Raw genomic sequence first — 16,872 nt, forward strand, 5'->3', positions numbered from 1 at the left:
GCTACACTGAGCAGTACTTTCTTCCCTCAAAACATGCTGATTGTTTTCTTCCTTATCTCCTTCCTACACTTTTAATGCTGCAAATTTATTATTTGTTGAAACCTGTTGGGATACACCTTCATTAACTGGGATAATTTCTTTCCCAGTTTTAGTTTGCAAATTATTTTATTTTCCAGTGTTCTTCACACGATTGTCCCTCACCTCATTCCATTGCTCACCTACATTACCAACTATTTTTTTCACTTGTAAGGATCATTAATGGACCCTTAGTTTTCTCCTTGTCTTCAACATTACCAGCTGCAGCATGCTTGTCTTTGTCATGAACCATTAATTCAGGATGTAACCTCCATCAATCAATCTCAGCATGCCCTTGTAGCCTACACTCTTTATAATATTTAGGTAAAAATCATATTGAATTTTCACCCATTCCGTCCTTATTTCCCCAGTAGACTCATTCTCTATACCCATACGCATTTTATTGGGCAAGTCAGCTAGAAGATCGACTAGGACTTTAACTCTTGCACAACTAGGTCGTGTTTTATTAATAGCATCCATATCAAGGTGTAATGGTTTCCCTACTGCTGAAACTAAAGAGAACAAATATTTCTTCACAAAATACGTTGGTAACAAGCTTGGAAAAGAAATCCAAACCATAGCCATTGGAGTTTCTTCACCTACTTTGAACTTTGCATCATAAATTAGTGGCCTCATTTGATATTCATAACCATCCTTAGTAGGGGTGGGCATCGGTCGGTTCGGTTCGGTTATGAATATTACCGGTTTAGCATATCGATTATCGATTTATAAATTTAATAAACCGATAACTGAACCGATAAGATATCGGTTATCGGTTAATCGGTTATCGATCATTATCGGTTCGGTTATCGGTTTACCCGATAAGATAACTCAATCTAGAATTAAGCAAAAAAGAGAAGACAATTCACAGGAGTTAAGCAAAAAAGAGAAGAATTCACATAGAGTATACTACCCATTTCTGCGTTCTGTCCAGTGGCCACAACTGGAATAGTACTAATTCTTCAACAACAATTGTTCAAATACATTTTAATAATAATACAAAGTAGTAGCAATTTCACCTTAAAATTAACAAGTCCAAACATATAGTACTAAAGGTTCAAATTCAAGTTAACAGGACAACAACTACTCAATCCTTATAGGCTTCACTAAATTGTGCTCCAAACAACGCTCAACATGCCTCATTAAGGACTTAGTACCACTTTGTTATGCATTGTAATGAAAAACAAGATGACAATGACTGCATCTTACTTCCATTATCCATCATCACCTTCTTCAATCCTTTCATTGTAACTCCAAATAAGTGAGGTAGTTTTGTGACCACGAAGTCGAGGCATGATTACACCTATTAAACATAAAAAGAAAAAATATTAAGTCAGATAAATTCTTAGCAATGCATACTATAGAAGTTGAATAATGAACTTACCAAAGTTTCAACAGTAAAAGAATACATGTCCTAATTCTAAAATATGTCAATAAATACTCAAATACTCGTATATAAAAAGAATTAAACCCAAAAATAATGATTTCAACATTATTGATTAGTAAACACTAGAAACACAATTGACTTCAACATTATTGCCTCCCTTGTAAACTGAAATCAACCGAAACCCCAAATTACCAATATCATTATCAACGTAGCCATATAAGTAATGGCAATACTAATAAAAATCTCAGCCACTAATTCTTAACTTAAAGTTCAATACTTTGGGAAACACACAACAGAACTAAAATAGTTTCAGACCCCAAAATTTCAGAACTGAATCTAAACAAGAATTTGAACACCCTCTTAAAATTTCCAAAAATAGAAAAAATTTAGTGTCATAATTGCTAAAACTAATCAAAGTACAAAAGCAAACTAATAAAGAAACAGTAAATAAATAATTAAATTAAATATTATTACCTCCCATGTAAACTAAAATTAACCAAAATACAGTAAAAATTATAACTTTTTACAACTAAAAGCAAAGCACAACATAAATTAGCCACATAAAAACATGAAAGTGAATGAATTTAAGCAAGAAATTGAACATCCACTTAAAAATTCCACAAATAGAAAGATTTAACTGACATAATAAATAATTAGTCCAACATTATTACCTCCAATCAATCCAAGATAAACTGGATATTGTTTGTCAAATGCCTAACCTGAAAAAAAAATGGTAGTAGGTATAAGCTGCACAACATGAGCTCACAAAATTAAGAAACACAAATAAATAAATAAATAAATAAAGAACCTTTAACAATCAAAAATCCTTATATTAAGATGATTTTTTTTTATAGAAATTAAAAGCCTAATGTATAAGACTAAAGACTTATACTAGGAGTAACTAGTAAGGTCTATGAAAAATGAAGATGGAGCAACTGAAGACTGAAGAATGCGGCTGAGGAAGAAAAGGAAAGAATGAAGTGAAGCCCTAGCATATGTAAATACTTATGGGTAAAGTAGTAATTTCATTAATTCTTATTGGGTTATCGGTTAACCCATTAATAAAATTGGCAAACCGAGGCCCGAACCGATAATCCAATAGTGAAAAAATTCTAAACCGTTACCGAACCGTTAACTCAATAACCCAATACTGATAACCCAATAAATAATTAACGGTTCGGATTATCGATTTTACCCGATATATGCCCAGCCCTAATCCTTAGCTTTAACATAATAAACACTATTTGACGTAAGATTAATAAAATCTTCCCATAATGTCAATTTAATTAGCACATGCCTATCTCTAAAAAAATAACAACATTGCATTCACCTTTGATTTTACATTGAACTGGGATAATTCTATGTAGCTCTTGTAATTCTGGCCATCCATAAGAGAACTTACCCACAACTGCCTATTGTAATCCTTCTATGACATTCATACGATCAACTTCTGCTTCTGTAAACTTGACAAGGGGTTGTCCATGCAAGAAAGTAGCTCGTCTAATTGATATTGGATCAACAATAGATTTCTCGCTAGGGATCACGTGCATGGGGTTATTTAATGCAACTAGTTTCAATAGATTAGAGAAATCTAAGGGTTGGAAATTGGTTTTTGCAGTATCAGAAGATGGGGCGAGGTTCGCAGGAGACTGACCAACCGAAAAAGTGGGCTGGCCACCGGCCGGAACGGCCATAGGAGCTCTATCAAAAAAAATCGCCTCTGAGTCGCCTTTTGCGTCGCCATAGCTCTCACCTGCGCGGTGGGGTTTTAAGCGACGCTAATTTGGTGTTGCATATGCACACACATTTTTATTTTTATTTTAAACATTTAGTGTCCTAAATCCATCAAGTTTTCTAATTCAGATTCGTATCGTATGTGAAATTTTGACGCTCCCTATCGAAAAAGACTTCATACGTAGCGCAAATTGATTCATAAATGAACTTGTCAATATAAAGAGAAATTCTTTTACATAGTATGTCCTAAATTCCAATATAGATTACCTTTAGTTCTCGTAAGGATAACAAATGTAAAGGACTAGAAAGAAAAGCATTTACAAGACACACATATTTCAAATCACATCTTATTGGCTAACTGAAGATATAAACAAACAACTTGACATATTCGAACCGGACGATACTAGTCCAGTATAGTTCTTATTACAGATAAAATCTGAAATATAAATATGGACCCAACAAATAAAGCAAAATCTATGTGACAAAACATTATAGTTGCAAAATGCAAAATTTCAGGCCTCTGTAAGGCCATTTTTTTAAATGTAGAAATGACATCAAGTAGCTACTTTATAGGGCTGCTATTTAAGAATTAACCAGTGCATCTGAAATTTCAGTTTTTCAGTTCAACTTTTCGGGATAAAAATGTCTTGATTAGTCCTGAAGTTAAGATTTTTAGTTTAAATTTTTAAAACAAAATAAGTATTGGCTAATCTCCAAAATAGCATTCCTGGGAATGATTATTTGTGCAATTGCCCCATTTTCTATTGCATTTCGGACAACGCTTTCTCGAGCTGGGTCCATTTCTGCTCCAACGTACCATTATATCCAACTGACATTCTCACCAAACCAGGCGAAATCCCAGCCAATTCCTTCTCTTGGTTATTCATTTCACTACTAGTACTACTGCCCGAACATGACATAAGTGTCTCATAATAACCCAAACTCACTGCCATGAACCCAAATTGTGTGCAATTTTGCAAAACATTCATCAAACGGTTCGCTCTTTCCTCAGTTCCCATGTCCAGACACAAAATTCCACCATAGCCATAGTCTTTATTGGCCATGGACTTGAGAAGGGCATTATCTGGGTGATTTTCTAGACCTGGGTAAATGACTTTGAGCCCGAGATTCGTCATTCTAGTAGCGAAAATGAGAGCGCGATTGCAATGCTCTTTCATTCTTAAGCTTAAGTGAGGAAGTCTTTCTGACAGTTCGAACGCGACCTTCGCGTTCATGGTTGGGCCTAGTAGCATCAGTGCCCCTTGACGAAGATCCATCATTGAGTTCACTAGACTTGCCGGTCCACACACAGCACCTGTGTGTTTTTTGCAAAGTAAAATAATTTCAATTTCATTTAATGCGGATTCAAAATTTTATGTCAATCAATTAAGATAAAAGAGCATTGTATATATAAACTGCCTCGTGATAGTGACCATAAATTTAGAGTAGGTATATATAATATTTTTGTTCAATAGATGTAGATTACCATTGTATCTAGAACCGGATCTAGGATTTAAGTTTTATGAGTTCAACTTTTAGGTTTCTTAGCATTGAATCCATTTTATTCTTAAAATTATGAACTCGGACTTACTATTTGTTGCAATATTAGTAAATTTTACACATCATTTTATGTTCCCGTCGAAAAATCTGTGTTCAGATGAATCCGATGTCATAGTGCTAGATCCGCCGATCTGATTGTACACCCAATGTTTAAGCAATATACTAACTTATCATGGTTAAATCATATGCTAAGATAAAAATATATACTCCTAATTAACTGGAATTTATTGACAAGAGCGTTGGTGAATACATGTATCACCTATTTATTGGGTTGACGCAGCTACAATTTAGATCAACAATTAATTATATTTTGTGATGATTCAATGATTGTCTTTTGGAAATAACCTCTCTATCCTCACATAGGTAGGGGTAAGATCTGCGTACACACTATCCTTCTCAGACCCTGCAGTTTGGGATAATACTAGGTATATTGTTGTTGTTGTTGTTATCGTTAATGATTGTCTCTACTAGGGGCGGCTCTAAGGCTTTGGGCAGTTAGGCCATTGCCTTAGGCCCCCAAATTTTGAAGGCCCCAAATTTATTTTAAATTCTTATTATTATTGTTACTATTATATATTATATAATTTATATAAATAATTAGAATAAAAAAAGTGTTACAGTATATTTTTTGTTACTTGATTGAGGTTATTTTATACAATAAATTTATAAATTATGATAATTTTCTTCCCTCATTAATTAGTATATTTGACAAGAGTGGGTTGCTCTAGTGGTGAACATTCTCCATTTCCAACCAAGAGGTTATGAGTTCGAGTCACCCAAGAGCAAGTTGGGGAGTTCTTGAAGGGAGGGAGTCAAGTATTTATCGGAAACAGCTTCTCTAATCCAGGGTAGGGGTAAGGTCTGCGTACAAACTACCCTCCCAAAACCTCACAAATGAGATTATACTGGGATTAAGGACCTCCGAATATGATTTCCTCTTAGTCCCCGAGATCTGTTGAGCCGTACCTGGTCTATGCACCCGGTTAGTTTTCCGTTTTGTTACTCTCTTGATACGAAAATGAAAAGAACTATGCATACGTAACATACAAAATGGTCCCGAACGCTAATTACTATCATGAAAAGAAATGATACACGTGAAAATTACCTGCAATGACGTCAGCACCACCACTAATATACTTGGAGATACTATGAACGACGACGTCGGCTCCCAACCTCGCCGGAGACAACACCATCGGAGCAAATGTGTTGTCCACCACCACCGTCACCCCCTTCTCATGCGCTATCCTACACAACTCGGGAATATTCGAAACCGTCAACGTCGGATTTGAAATTGATTCAAAATACAACACCTTCGTTTTCCCTTCCACAATTGCTTCATTAACCATATCAAAATCCCTAATGTCCGCAAACGACGTCGTTATATTAGACGTCCTCGGTAAAAAGTGCGTGAGCAAAGCATGCGTCCCTCCGTACAAGGAACGCGAGGCCACCACGTGGTCTCCTGAGCTGCAGAGCTGGAGCATCACGGATGCGATGGCTGACATGCCAGAGGACGTGCAGTAGGCGGCCTCGGTACCCTCTAAGGCCGCCATGAGGCGCCCCAAATTGAGGACGGTAGGATTGAAATGACGGCTATAAATGAAGAAATCACGGTCAGGGCCAAGTTCCCCCGCGAACATGCGGCTCAAAATCTCGGGGTCCATGACGGTGAATGTGGCGGAGGCTTCGATGGACATGTTGACTCCGCCATGTTCGCCAAATTCATGGCGGGCATTTGCCAACGCCGCCGCTGGATCCTCCCATATGAGGTGGTGCTTCGTTGGTTTTTTGGCCACGATGACGTCGTCACAATGATCACGTTCATCGGAAGCCGATAACTTCTTGTTTGAAACGACCGCGTTTTGTTGCAATTTATCCGCCATGTATAAGATGTACAATTACTTGATTTGGGTGAAAGAGAGATAAAAGCGATCGTTTCCGACTAGAAGATTGAAGAATAATGTTACGTTGATGAGCAAAATAAATAGAAGTCTATATATATAAGGGTGTGGGGCAAGGAAGCTTATGTGGATATTAACAAAAAGAAATTAAAAGAAAACTCTTGTTTTTACTTTTTTGTCTTAACTGCCTTAATTCAGACGTTCATGCCGTAACAACATTGGATGGTACTAGTAGGCTGTAGCTAATTATGGTGGTTCTTACGTGCAAGTAAGCCGTGTAGAGAAAGAAATAAACACTATGGCATATGGTCTACATTTCTCACGTGATGTGGTAGTATACCGCTAGCCTGTTTCGCCAAGCTTCTCCGATGCTAAAAATATTTTTTTTCGAGAAAAAAAATATACTTTTTTTAAAGTTTAAGTGTCTGGCCAAACTTTTAGAAGAAAAAAAAATATTTTTGAATAGAAGCAGAAACCATTTTGGAGAAACAGAAAAAAGTAGCTTCTCCCTAGAAGCACTTTTTTGAAAAGCGCTTTTAAAAAAAATACACTTAGAAACACTTTTTAAAAGTTTGGACAAACACTAATTGCTGTTAAGAAGTAATTTTTAAATTAATTAGTCAAATACAAACTGTTTCTCTCCAAAATTAACTTTTGAAAAAAAATACTTTTCAAAATAAGCTAATTTTAGAAGCTTGACCAAACAAGATATGCATCTACGACCCCCTAATTTGAATTTGAGGAGTACTATAAAGAAGTTCTATTTAACGACTTTTGGATGTAGCATTACATTCAATAAATTCGTCTAAATTAATTCTCTCGTCGGATAAACGCATGCATTTCAAATAGATATGTACTCTATCAAGTTAAAGTTAATGTTTTCAAACTTAAATTATACTCTATTAATGAACATCAATCATCTTAAAGTCTTAAACCATGAAATTGTTGCTTTGTTGTTTCTTTTTAATTAATATTATGTGTTTTTGTGTATCACTTATGATCAGAATAAATATATATAACGAGATCATTAAATGGTTATGCGCTATCTGCACACACACGCACACATATGTTCATCCCTCCAAGTTATCCACAAAATGGGGTATTTTCGTGCATTATTATCATAATATTGAAAATTTGCTTAACTAGGGAACTAGAATATGCTATCACATGTTGTGACAAAGAAGGAAACAACGGAACAGCTGATAAATGAAACACGTAAAGCAATGTAATTTGTAACTTCACTTCCTAAAACAATTATTCTGCATTTTCATTTTCTTTCTATGAGGAAGAAGAGAGATCAATAAATGATTACGTAAAAAGCTTCAACAGTCGTATTCTTTTTGTTTTTCTCTTACTAATTCGTTTTTGTTCCTCTCTTACGATCCAATCCCAAATAAAGTGGTCCATCACTTCCCGTGACAACAAAAGATAATAAAGTAAAACATGAAAAAGCTAAAAAGATTCAACATGCAATATACATATATTAAAAGAATTTAACTTATATATATGTCCATTTTTAGTGAAGGGGTGCCAATTGAATCCCCTTCAACAAAGATAGCTCTATCCCTTGTTGCTTCTGTTAATCCTTTCACTTAGATTGGTCCTCACTAGTGATCACACTACTTGACTTAAAATTCTAATATACATATTATGCCATTTTACCAAAAAAATAATTTAAATATTATATTCATTAATTCCTAGTTCCACTTTCTTCTTCTTGATCTCGCATGTTTGCCACCCCTACTACCAATAATAGAGTTTGAGCTAATATGAAGGTTTTTTATTGTGATTTTCACAAAAGGCCAATTTCGCGACAATTCAGGTCAAAATTATCACCGTAAAATTAAAATACAAGTAACTAAGCAACTGCTTATTTGATGACTAATGATATTGGAACCAACATGTAAAATAGGGATTACTCAGTTCATGAAGATATCATTCTTCTTAAGTATAGTAGCATGTTTGTGTGCAAGAAAATTGAAAGAAAAAAAAACTTCAAGCTCTGTCCCAAGTAAAGGGAAATATTGTAGTACTACTCATTGGCTTTCTCTAAGTACTTTTGCTTTTCCTCCTCACTCATAAAAGCAGTAATAGGAAAAGTCTTTCCAATTCCCATAGGAGTCTTGAAATAAATCTTTTTTGAAGCAGGATCTTCAATGCTCATTTCAACAATTGGCACCCAAAGAAATAGTTGCTTACTCTTAACACCAGTCATTTTTTTCATCTTACATTTCTCCACATATGCAGTTACCTCAATAGCATAGCTTACAAGAGTTTTTGTTGCAGTAAAATAATGCTCGTACGGGGCCTTTTGTTTCATCCACACAAATCCAGTTTCACGAACGTGTCCACATTCTTCAAGATCTTTAAGAGGAAGGACTCCTTTCGGAAATCCTAAATCTTGTAACATTTCTACTGAATGGCGGTAGCATTCTTCAGCTCCGTATACAATTTCTGCTCCTGCGCGTTCATCTTCGTGTGATTTCTGCTGATCACTAGACATTTTTGCAATTGATTCAGATAGGAAAGAACGTATGATATTGTATGATTCAGTAACTGAGGCTTATTATATGGTTAGATTGTTGGCTGGAATTAGTTGAGCTAGAAAAGTTTGGTCGCTGGAGTTGCTTACCTAACCCTAGACAAGTAAAGAATATTGAGCCGAATTGCTAGCTACTTTCCCAATTAGGCAGTTGTGCACGGCAAAATTTTCAGACTCGACAATCCCATTATTATACGGAAAAGGGTCTAAACTACCCTTAATGTTTACTAAATGATTTATAAATACACAAAATATTTACTAAATAATTTATAAATACACAAAGTATTTATAAACCATTTAGTAAACAATAGGGGATATTTAGGCCCTTTTCCGATTATTATATAGATGAATTTTCAGAAACCACTATAGTTTAGTGGTTATTAATTTCTTATAGTTATCATATACATATTTACTTCTTATAGCTAATATTTTCGGTATTCGCGCTACTGTACTCATAAATATAGTCGCGGAATTCGCCTAATAAATAGGGAGTTCAGCTGTTTAATAACGAAAAGAGGATCAATTAGTTTGAGTCACTCCTAATTTAACTTAACAAAATCAATTCCACAAAATTTTGTTGTTACTGTGTTGTATTCCATGTATTCGTGCGATTGTATTTATAAATACAGTGAGGTAATCCGCCTTAAAAACATAGATTACAACTGTTTAATTCTGTATTCCATGTATTCGCGCGAATGTATTTATAAATACAGTGAGGTAATCCGCCTAAAAAATAGTGATTACGGGCGTTTAATAACGGAAAGCGCAATATTGAATTGTATTCAATTTCACTATATTGAATTCAGTTGTATTCAAACAACAAAAATCAAGAAATAGGGTGTATACTGTTATATTCAGTTCCATTGTATACACTTTATTTAATTCACCGATATTCATTATTCACTATTATACATTGTATTTAATTCATCGTATTCAATTTGACTGTATTCAAACAACAAAAAATCACAAAAAATAGTGATACTCGGTCGTATTAAAAAAATACAGACCTTCGGAATACATAAATACAAGCGAAAAAATAATGTATTACATAAAAATATAATGTATTTGAGCGTATTTATACAGAATATAATGTATTTGTATCATTGTATCTGACTCAATAGCAAAGGAGAGAAGAAAGTTCGTCGGAGATGGCGTTTTTCAGCCAAGCAAAATACTGTATACATTGTATTAAAATTAAAAATGGAGACGAACAAAAATCCGGCCCTCAAATCTTCTCCGGCGACTCTGCTTCAGATTTTCAAAAACTCAATTCGTAGCCATGGCCAGATCTGTTCGCCCACTCCTTCTTTGCTTCAGATCTATTCTCTTCGCTTCAGAAAGTCCACCATCGCCACCAAAAATAGCTGACCGCCTTGATGGAACTTTTAGGTACAAACAAAAGAGGTTCTCTATCTACACCAAGCTGTAGGCTGTAGAACATATGACTATTTCGGCGATGACTGCTTCGAAATTTCTTTTATTTTTAGATGTTCCAAGCAAATCAAATCTTTTCATTGTGTAAGATACTTTAAGCTGGACTAGATCCTATTGACTTTGAGTGTGGTTGAAACTCTAAAGGGAGAGAGATTTGAGGTAGAAGAGAGAGGATTGGAAAACTTGTTCATAGAGAGAGAAGGAAGAGAGAGAAAGAACATAACTGATGTGCCTCAACGGTAGGGTATAAATTAAATATTTATTTTTTTCAAGATGCACGGGCTAATTCTTAAATAGCAACCATTTAGAGTGGCTGTCTAATGTCTTTTCTACATGCAAATGTGCGTAGAAATTGCACGGGGTGTCCTATTTAGTCACCCTCATTTAACCTATACCCCTATTTTTAAAATTATTTAACATATACCTTAATTTTAACAACTTCAGATGCCTCGTCTTCTTCCTCTTGACCTATGCGTTCCTTTCTTCCTCCTCTTCTTTTCTGATGAGGCTGAGAGCAGTTCAGTTTAGGATCTGACCAAACCCATTATTTTTTTCCCTAGTTTAGGATCTTGATAGTTCACGCTGAATTGTATCTCTTAGTTCATGGCAAAATGCAAGAATAAAACTGTCATCTTCGCTCTCCGAATTTACGTTTTTTGGTAAAAATAATGGCTCACCTCCATATATTTTATCTCCATACATATATTTCTGAACTTTCCCCATTGATAAGTCCATTTTTGCAAATCTTGAAACTTTTGGCCATTGTGAGCACCTAATTTTTGACTATATTTGAATTTTTACCACCTTCTACTATATAAATATTTTTAGAAATTTAATATATATATATATATATATATATATATATATATATATATATATATATATATATATATATATATATCTTTTGGGCATTATATCTTTTTAATATAGGGTAAGAATTAAAAATAATTTAAAAGGTCAAATTATTTTAGTATTATTTTTATTTTTTATCTTAATTTTAAAATAAAATAAAAATCGAAAAAAATATTTTTTTTAAATTTTCGGATGGGAATAAAAAAATAGGAAAATTAAAAGTATGGAATAAAAAATTAAAACTAAAAGTGGGTCCCAATAATTTTGTCACTAGACTAATAATTAGCTCATTCTTCCATAATGGATAAATGTCTCCTAATTTCAAAGATAGAGTAGTAAGTTGTAAATATTTCTAAGTGTGGATGACTTCGCATTACTTTAAATAACTAATATATTTTCCGACTTCCAAATAATTTCCTATTCATAAACTCTTGGTCTTACAATAATTTCAAATTAGTTTAGGAAAATAATACAAGTGCGCGTTCACGTGACTTGACCAATCAACTCCGAATAATAATAAATGTGTTATTGATTGTGTATACGTACGCGTGATATGATTCTTGACGCCAAACAAAACTGAGTACACGTACGCATGACTTATTTCAAGATAATTTTCATAAATCTAATCAAGCAATAAAAGCGGACATAGGTAAAACATGAGAACCAATAAAACACAGGTTTTCTAAAAATAATATAAGCCAAATGTAGTCAATAAAGAGACCGTGCTAGAACCACGAGACTTGGGGAATGCCTTACACCTTCTCCCCGGTCAACAGAATTCCTTATCCGGACTTTGTTTTTGCAGACCAATAATAATAGAGTCAAACCTTCCTTTGACTAGGGATTCAAATAAATGGTGACTTGGAACACCTAAAAAATCAATTCCAAGTGGCGACTCTGTAAATTAAATAATCCCTACTCAAATTTGTCACTTTAATTGAAAAAACTCTTTAACCCACAACAATCCATAACACATATATCTTTTGGGGGGGAGGGGGGTAGGTAAAAAGGAGGTGTGACAGCTCTAGCTACTCTGCTGGGGAACAAGAACCCAGAACCTCTGGTTCAGGGTTCAGAGTTAGAGCTTGTAATATGATCTATACTTGGCTTTATTGATTGTTGATATTACTGTGTTTGTGGGCCTAATGTGCTAATTGCCGATCATTTACCGCTTTGATATTATTTGAACTATATAAACTGCCTTCTTACGCCTCCCTTCTGAGTCTTCTGAATTTATGGGGTACACGTGCGCGTGGCCTACTTTTCCGTTAGAGGTCACACCAAATAGAACGAGGCGGGATCAGTAACTAGGCCGGGTAGACTTTCGTGCTCCCGGTACGTTGCCCCCACTTCGGCTCGAGCTGTCCGCTTGAGTAAGCGAGGTCTAAAACACTCCGCCCAGGATTTTAAACCTACAATAACATATCTTCATACTAGATCCCTAGTAGGAACGTTTGTTTGCATCATGCGCATTTGACTTGGGGACTCAACATAGGGGTTGGGTCCGTCTAGGACAGGTGTAACTGAAAATTACAAGACTATCCTGATGCATCTTATGTGCTACATGTACATTATGTTTGATTCGGTTTGTTCATGTTGACTGGCTTCTAAAAAATAAAAATAAGAATTGAGAGAAAACCAGAAGGAAGAAAAAAAGTTTACCCCAAAACGATTATTACAAAATAAGATTGAAATTTTCCAAAAAACAAAAAACAAAAAAAAGAGAGAGAAGGTGTCATACCATTCCTAAACTATTTACGAACTACGCGGGTCTGATTCTCACCGGATGTGAGATACGTAGGCAACCTTCATAGGGTTCGGCCCCATTTTTGCAAAAATAACCAAAAGAAAGAAATGTGTATAGTATTTTCTTTTGTTTTGTCCAAATAAGCCGACCCAACTTCGTTTAATCCCGAGCCATTTTTGTTAGAATAGCCTTAGAACATCTTCAAAACTGTCAAAGGGTTGTACTAGCAAGAACGGACGTGTCTGTCAATTGGCATCACTTTTACCATAATGTCCTTCCCTTGGTCCTAAAGTTTTCCTTAGAAGTATGAAGGGGCATAGTTGCAAAAATAGCCACCCTCTCTTCCCTCTCTTTGACTTTTTTTTTTTAAATTAGGTTATTTACAAAAACTTATTTTACAAAAATAGTGCATTGGTTTTGTCTTTTGAACTAGCGTCAACCCTTACCTTAACCACCCACAGGTACAAAATGAGCATTGTTCAGAACGCACATTTGAAGGTTGTAGACGAAGCTCCACTTTAGCTTCAGATGTGGTGGTATGACTTGGGGAAAGATGGTCAGAAATTGGTCACCAAGCACCTAGGAGCCCTCACAGATATTACGAAAGTTAAACCATAGGACGATTTGATTGAGGCACTAGTGACTTTTTGGGACCCCGTTCATAATGTCTTCCGCTTCTCCGATTTTGAGCTTACTCCCACTTTAGAAGAGATAGCTGGATATTCCGGGTTTGGCAGGGATTTGAGAAACCAGAAGCTCATATTCCCGAGGGCTCTCTTTGTACACCGATTCTTCGATCTTCTGAACATCAGTAAGCAAATCAGAAAGACCAACGAAGTCGAAGGGTGTTGTTCTTTCTACTTCCTGTACTCCAGGTTCGGGCAGCCAAATGGGTTTGAAATACATGAAAAGGGCCTTAACAATAAGCAGAACAAGGACACATGGCAGATTCACCGTCGCTTCGCCTTCATGGTGGCGTTTCTGGGAATTACGGTCTTCCCAAATGAGGAGCGGACAATTGATATCCGCACAGCCAGAGTTTGTACAAGTCCTCACTATCAAAAAACATCACACTCTTTCCCCGATCATTCTATCAAAAATTTATCGGGCGTTGACTTTGTGTAAGTCTGGGACAAAATTCTTCGAAGGGTGCAATATTTTGTTGCAAATGTGGTTGATTGAGCATCTCCGACATCACCCCAAGTTCATGAGCTATGGTCCGAGCACGGATAATTTTATTGAGAGCTACAGAGAAAGAGTAAAATATTATAACTCTCCAGAAGGGATGGAAGACTGGATATCCCACCTAAGATATTTAAACGCAAGTCAAATTGAGTGGACTTTAGGATGACTCCCGGTAAGAGCGGTGATACACATGTCGGCCTTAAGAAATTATTTGATGCTATTGGGTTTGAGAAGTGTCCAGCCGTATGCGCCACAGAGAATTCTAAGACAACTAGGAAGGTACCAAATAGTGCCTGAGGATGAAGATTTGAGCGTGCAGGTAATTGAGCTACACCCCGAAGCCCCACTCCCCGAGGTTTTAATCCAGCAAATTTGGAATGGTTGTCGCTACTTGAAAGATGATACCCAGGTACCAGATACTGCGAGAGGTGAGGTAGATCCGAGTTATTCTAGGTGGTTTGTGAAGAGGTCATGCATAAATGATGAACCAGAACCCTAGCCCGAAAGGCCTGCAAAAAGGCCGCATGTTCAAGCCTTTAATGATAAGATCCACGAACCATTAGCTTGGGGTGAAAAGTAAAAGGGATACCAAACAACTATCCATCCTTTGGAAGAAAAGCTGAGGAACCTCCATTTTGAGAAAGACTTGCAAGCACAAGAATCTAAAGGGGAAAAGAAGAGTCTGATCCGCGAAAATGAAGCCATTCATGTCCAACTTCAACAGATGAAGAAAGCCTCTAAGGTACCAGTCAGAAGTTGGAAAGACCAGAAAACCATTGCCAATTTGATGGGAAAGGTGCAAGATTATGATACCATCTTGGCAAAAACTGAAAAGGCGTTGGACAAAGCCAAGGAAAAAATTGTAGTTAAATGATGAGGCCAAATCTAGAAAGGATCGCCAAGCAACATAATTTGAAGAAGAGAGGGCTCAATTCAAGAGAGAGAGAGAGAGGGGGTCCATTGGGTATGTTTAGAAGCTCAACTTCAGGCAGAATTGAAAGAAATGATAAGGTACAATAGAGACTGCCAACATGCAAATTTTATAGGGAGAGGGCTCAGGTGACACTCGAGTAGGCTAGACTTCAGGCTCAATTGGAGTCAACTTTAGATCGCGAGGGACACATGAGAGAGAGAGCCACTACTCGCCAGCAACAGTTACAAGATCGAGACCAGAACTTTTAGTACTTCAAAGAGCAAGTCCATGATTTGGCTGTTTATACCGCTCAAAGCTATGTGAAGTGCCAAGGGATGAATTATGAGAAGTTTTTGGATCATGCACCTACCTTTGCCCGTCATCTTGTAGCAGAGTTAGAGAGGATGTACCGTACATTGGGGGGTCAGCCAGGTCAAATGCCACCATGAGCAGATGTTCCAGTGGTTGAAAGCAAAGATTGTGGAGTTTGAAACATCGTCATAGTTGTTAAGACTTTTCAAACCCAATAATATTTTAGTTTGAGTCATCGTTGCGTTTTTTATTTTAATCATTGTATTTTATTCCTGTTAAAGTCTGTTAAGTCATTTTCGATGTAATTTCCTTTCTGTCATTGTATTTGGAATTGATTTGAAAAAATAAATAAATAAAAAATGAAAAAATCAAGACTATTACTGTTTTCCCTGAACTACGTAATAATCTGATTCATGCAGCGACATGATACGTAGGCAACCCCCAAAAGGTTCGATCAAAATATTTTTAAATGATTCTAAGATTAGGGATAAAAATGAGGCGCGAGTAAAAAGAAAAAAACGGAGAGAAGAAAATAAGAGCGTCAATAAAAAATAACATGGTAAGCCGGAATGAAACATGAAGTATTCTAAAAGCATGTTAGAAATGGTGATGATGTTAGGAGCATGGCATATTACGTGTGATTCATATCAATAAAATGTCTAACCCTAACACATTTGCTGTATCTTATAAAGTAAGCTTAAGGTGGTTGGTTTGTGGTGAAACTAGCAACACATCATTACTTCACCAGATCAAAGGGAGCGGTAGTAATGGATAACAGTGATGAAATCGAGTTGGTCAGTGACAATCCCCAGGGTCAGTCAGTTGAGCAAGAGTCGGAGGAAATAAGAAAATTGAAACAACAACTGTCCGATGTATATCAAGCTTGGGTTTCCGGTCAGCCTCCACCCCAGGGTCCCTCAGAGGGAACTTCCACCGTACCCCGGTCTACTCAACCACTGCTCCATGCAGTGAGCGATCACATTCTACCGCCAGGGTATGTGCCAAACTACAGCCTCCATGCTGCCCCTGGTACCTCTAATGTGCAACCTCCAGTCGCACTAGTCAGGAACACTCCTCTCGTCGTGTCTGGCGCACCGGTATATGCAATCCCGCCACCACTTCCTGTGATGAGGCCAAACAATGAGCCACCATCTCATGCTTATGATGGCCAATACTACTCTCCAAATATGGCTTTTAAGGTCTCGGCTCCACACAATCTGACTCCTCAAT

The 16,872-nt window shown here is 36.3% G+C and overlaps 2 protein-coding genes across 2 annotated transcripts; both read right to left on the reverse strand.

The window, feature by feature from the left end:
* Window positions 1-3,559: 3,559 nt before the first annotated feature.
* Window positions 3,560-6,735, reverse strand: LOC107759737 (methionine gamma-lyase). The gene is made up of 2 exons (XM_016577739.1): window positions 5,862-6,735; window positions 3,560-4,511 (listed from the first exon to the last, which is right to left on the reverse strand). Exons 1-2 carry the CDS (start codon window positions 6,637-6,639, stop codon window positions 3,958-3,960), a joined length of 1,332 nt encoding a protein of 443 aa, XP_016433225.1. The 5' UTR covers window positions 6,640-6,735; the 3' UTR covers window positions 3,560-3,957.
* A 1,954-nt stretch (window positions 6,736-8,689) lies between these two features.
* Window positions 8,690-9,160, reverse strand: LOC107759739 (uncharacterized). The gene has a single exon (XM_016577741.2). It carries the CDS (start codon window positions 9,158-9,160, stop codon window positions 8,690-8,692), a length of 471 nt encoding a protein of 156 aa, XP_016433227.1.
* Window positions 9,161-16,872: the final 7,712 nt, after the last annotated feature.

Source organism: Nicotiana tabacum, chromosome 15, assembly GCF_000715075.1.
Source record: "Nicotiana tabacum cultivar K326 chromosome 15, ASM71507v2, whole genome shotgun sequence".
Classification (NCBI taxonomy): Eukaryota; Viridiplantae; Streptophyta; class Magnoliopsida; order Solanales; family Solanaceae; genus Nicotiana; species Nicotiana tabacum.

Excerpts from the sequence above, each read along its gene's own strand:
- LOC107759739 (XM_016577741.2), bottom strand. The coding sequence starts at position 9,160 with ATGTCTAGTGATCAGCAGAAATCACACGAAGATGAACGCGCAGGAGCA.
- LOC107759737 (XM_016577739.1), bottom strand. The coding sequence starts at position 6,639 with ATGGCGGATAAATTGCAACAAAACGCGGTCGTTTCAAACAAGAAGTTA. Across the intron at positions 4,512-5,861 it reads TGGTGCTGACGTCATTGCAG|GTGCTGTGTGTGGACCGGCA; the intron begins GTAATTTTCACG and ends AAAAACACACAG.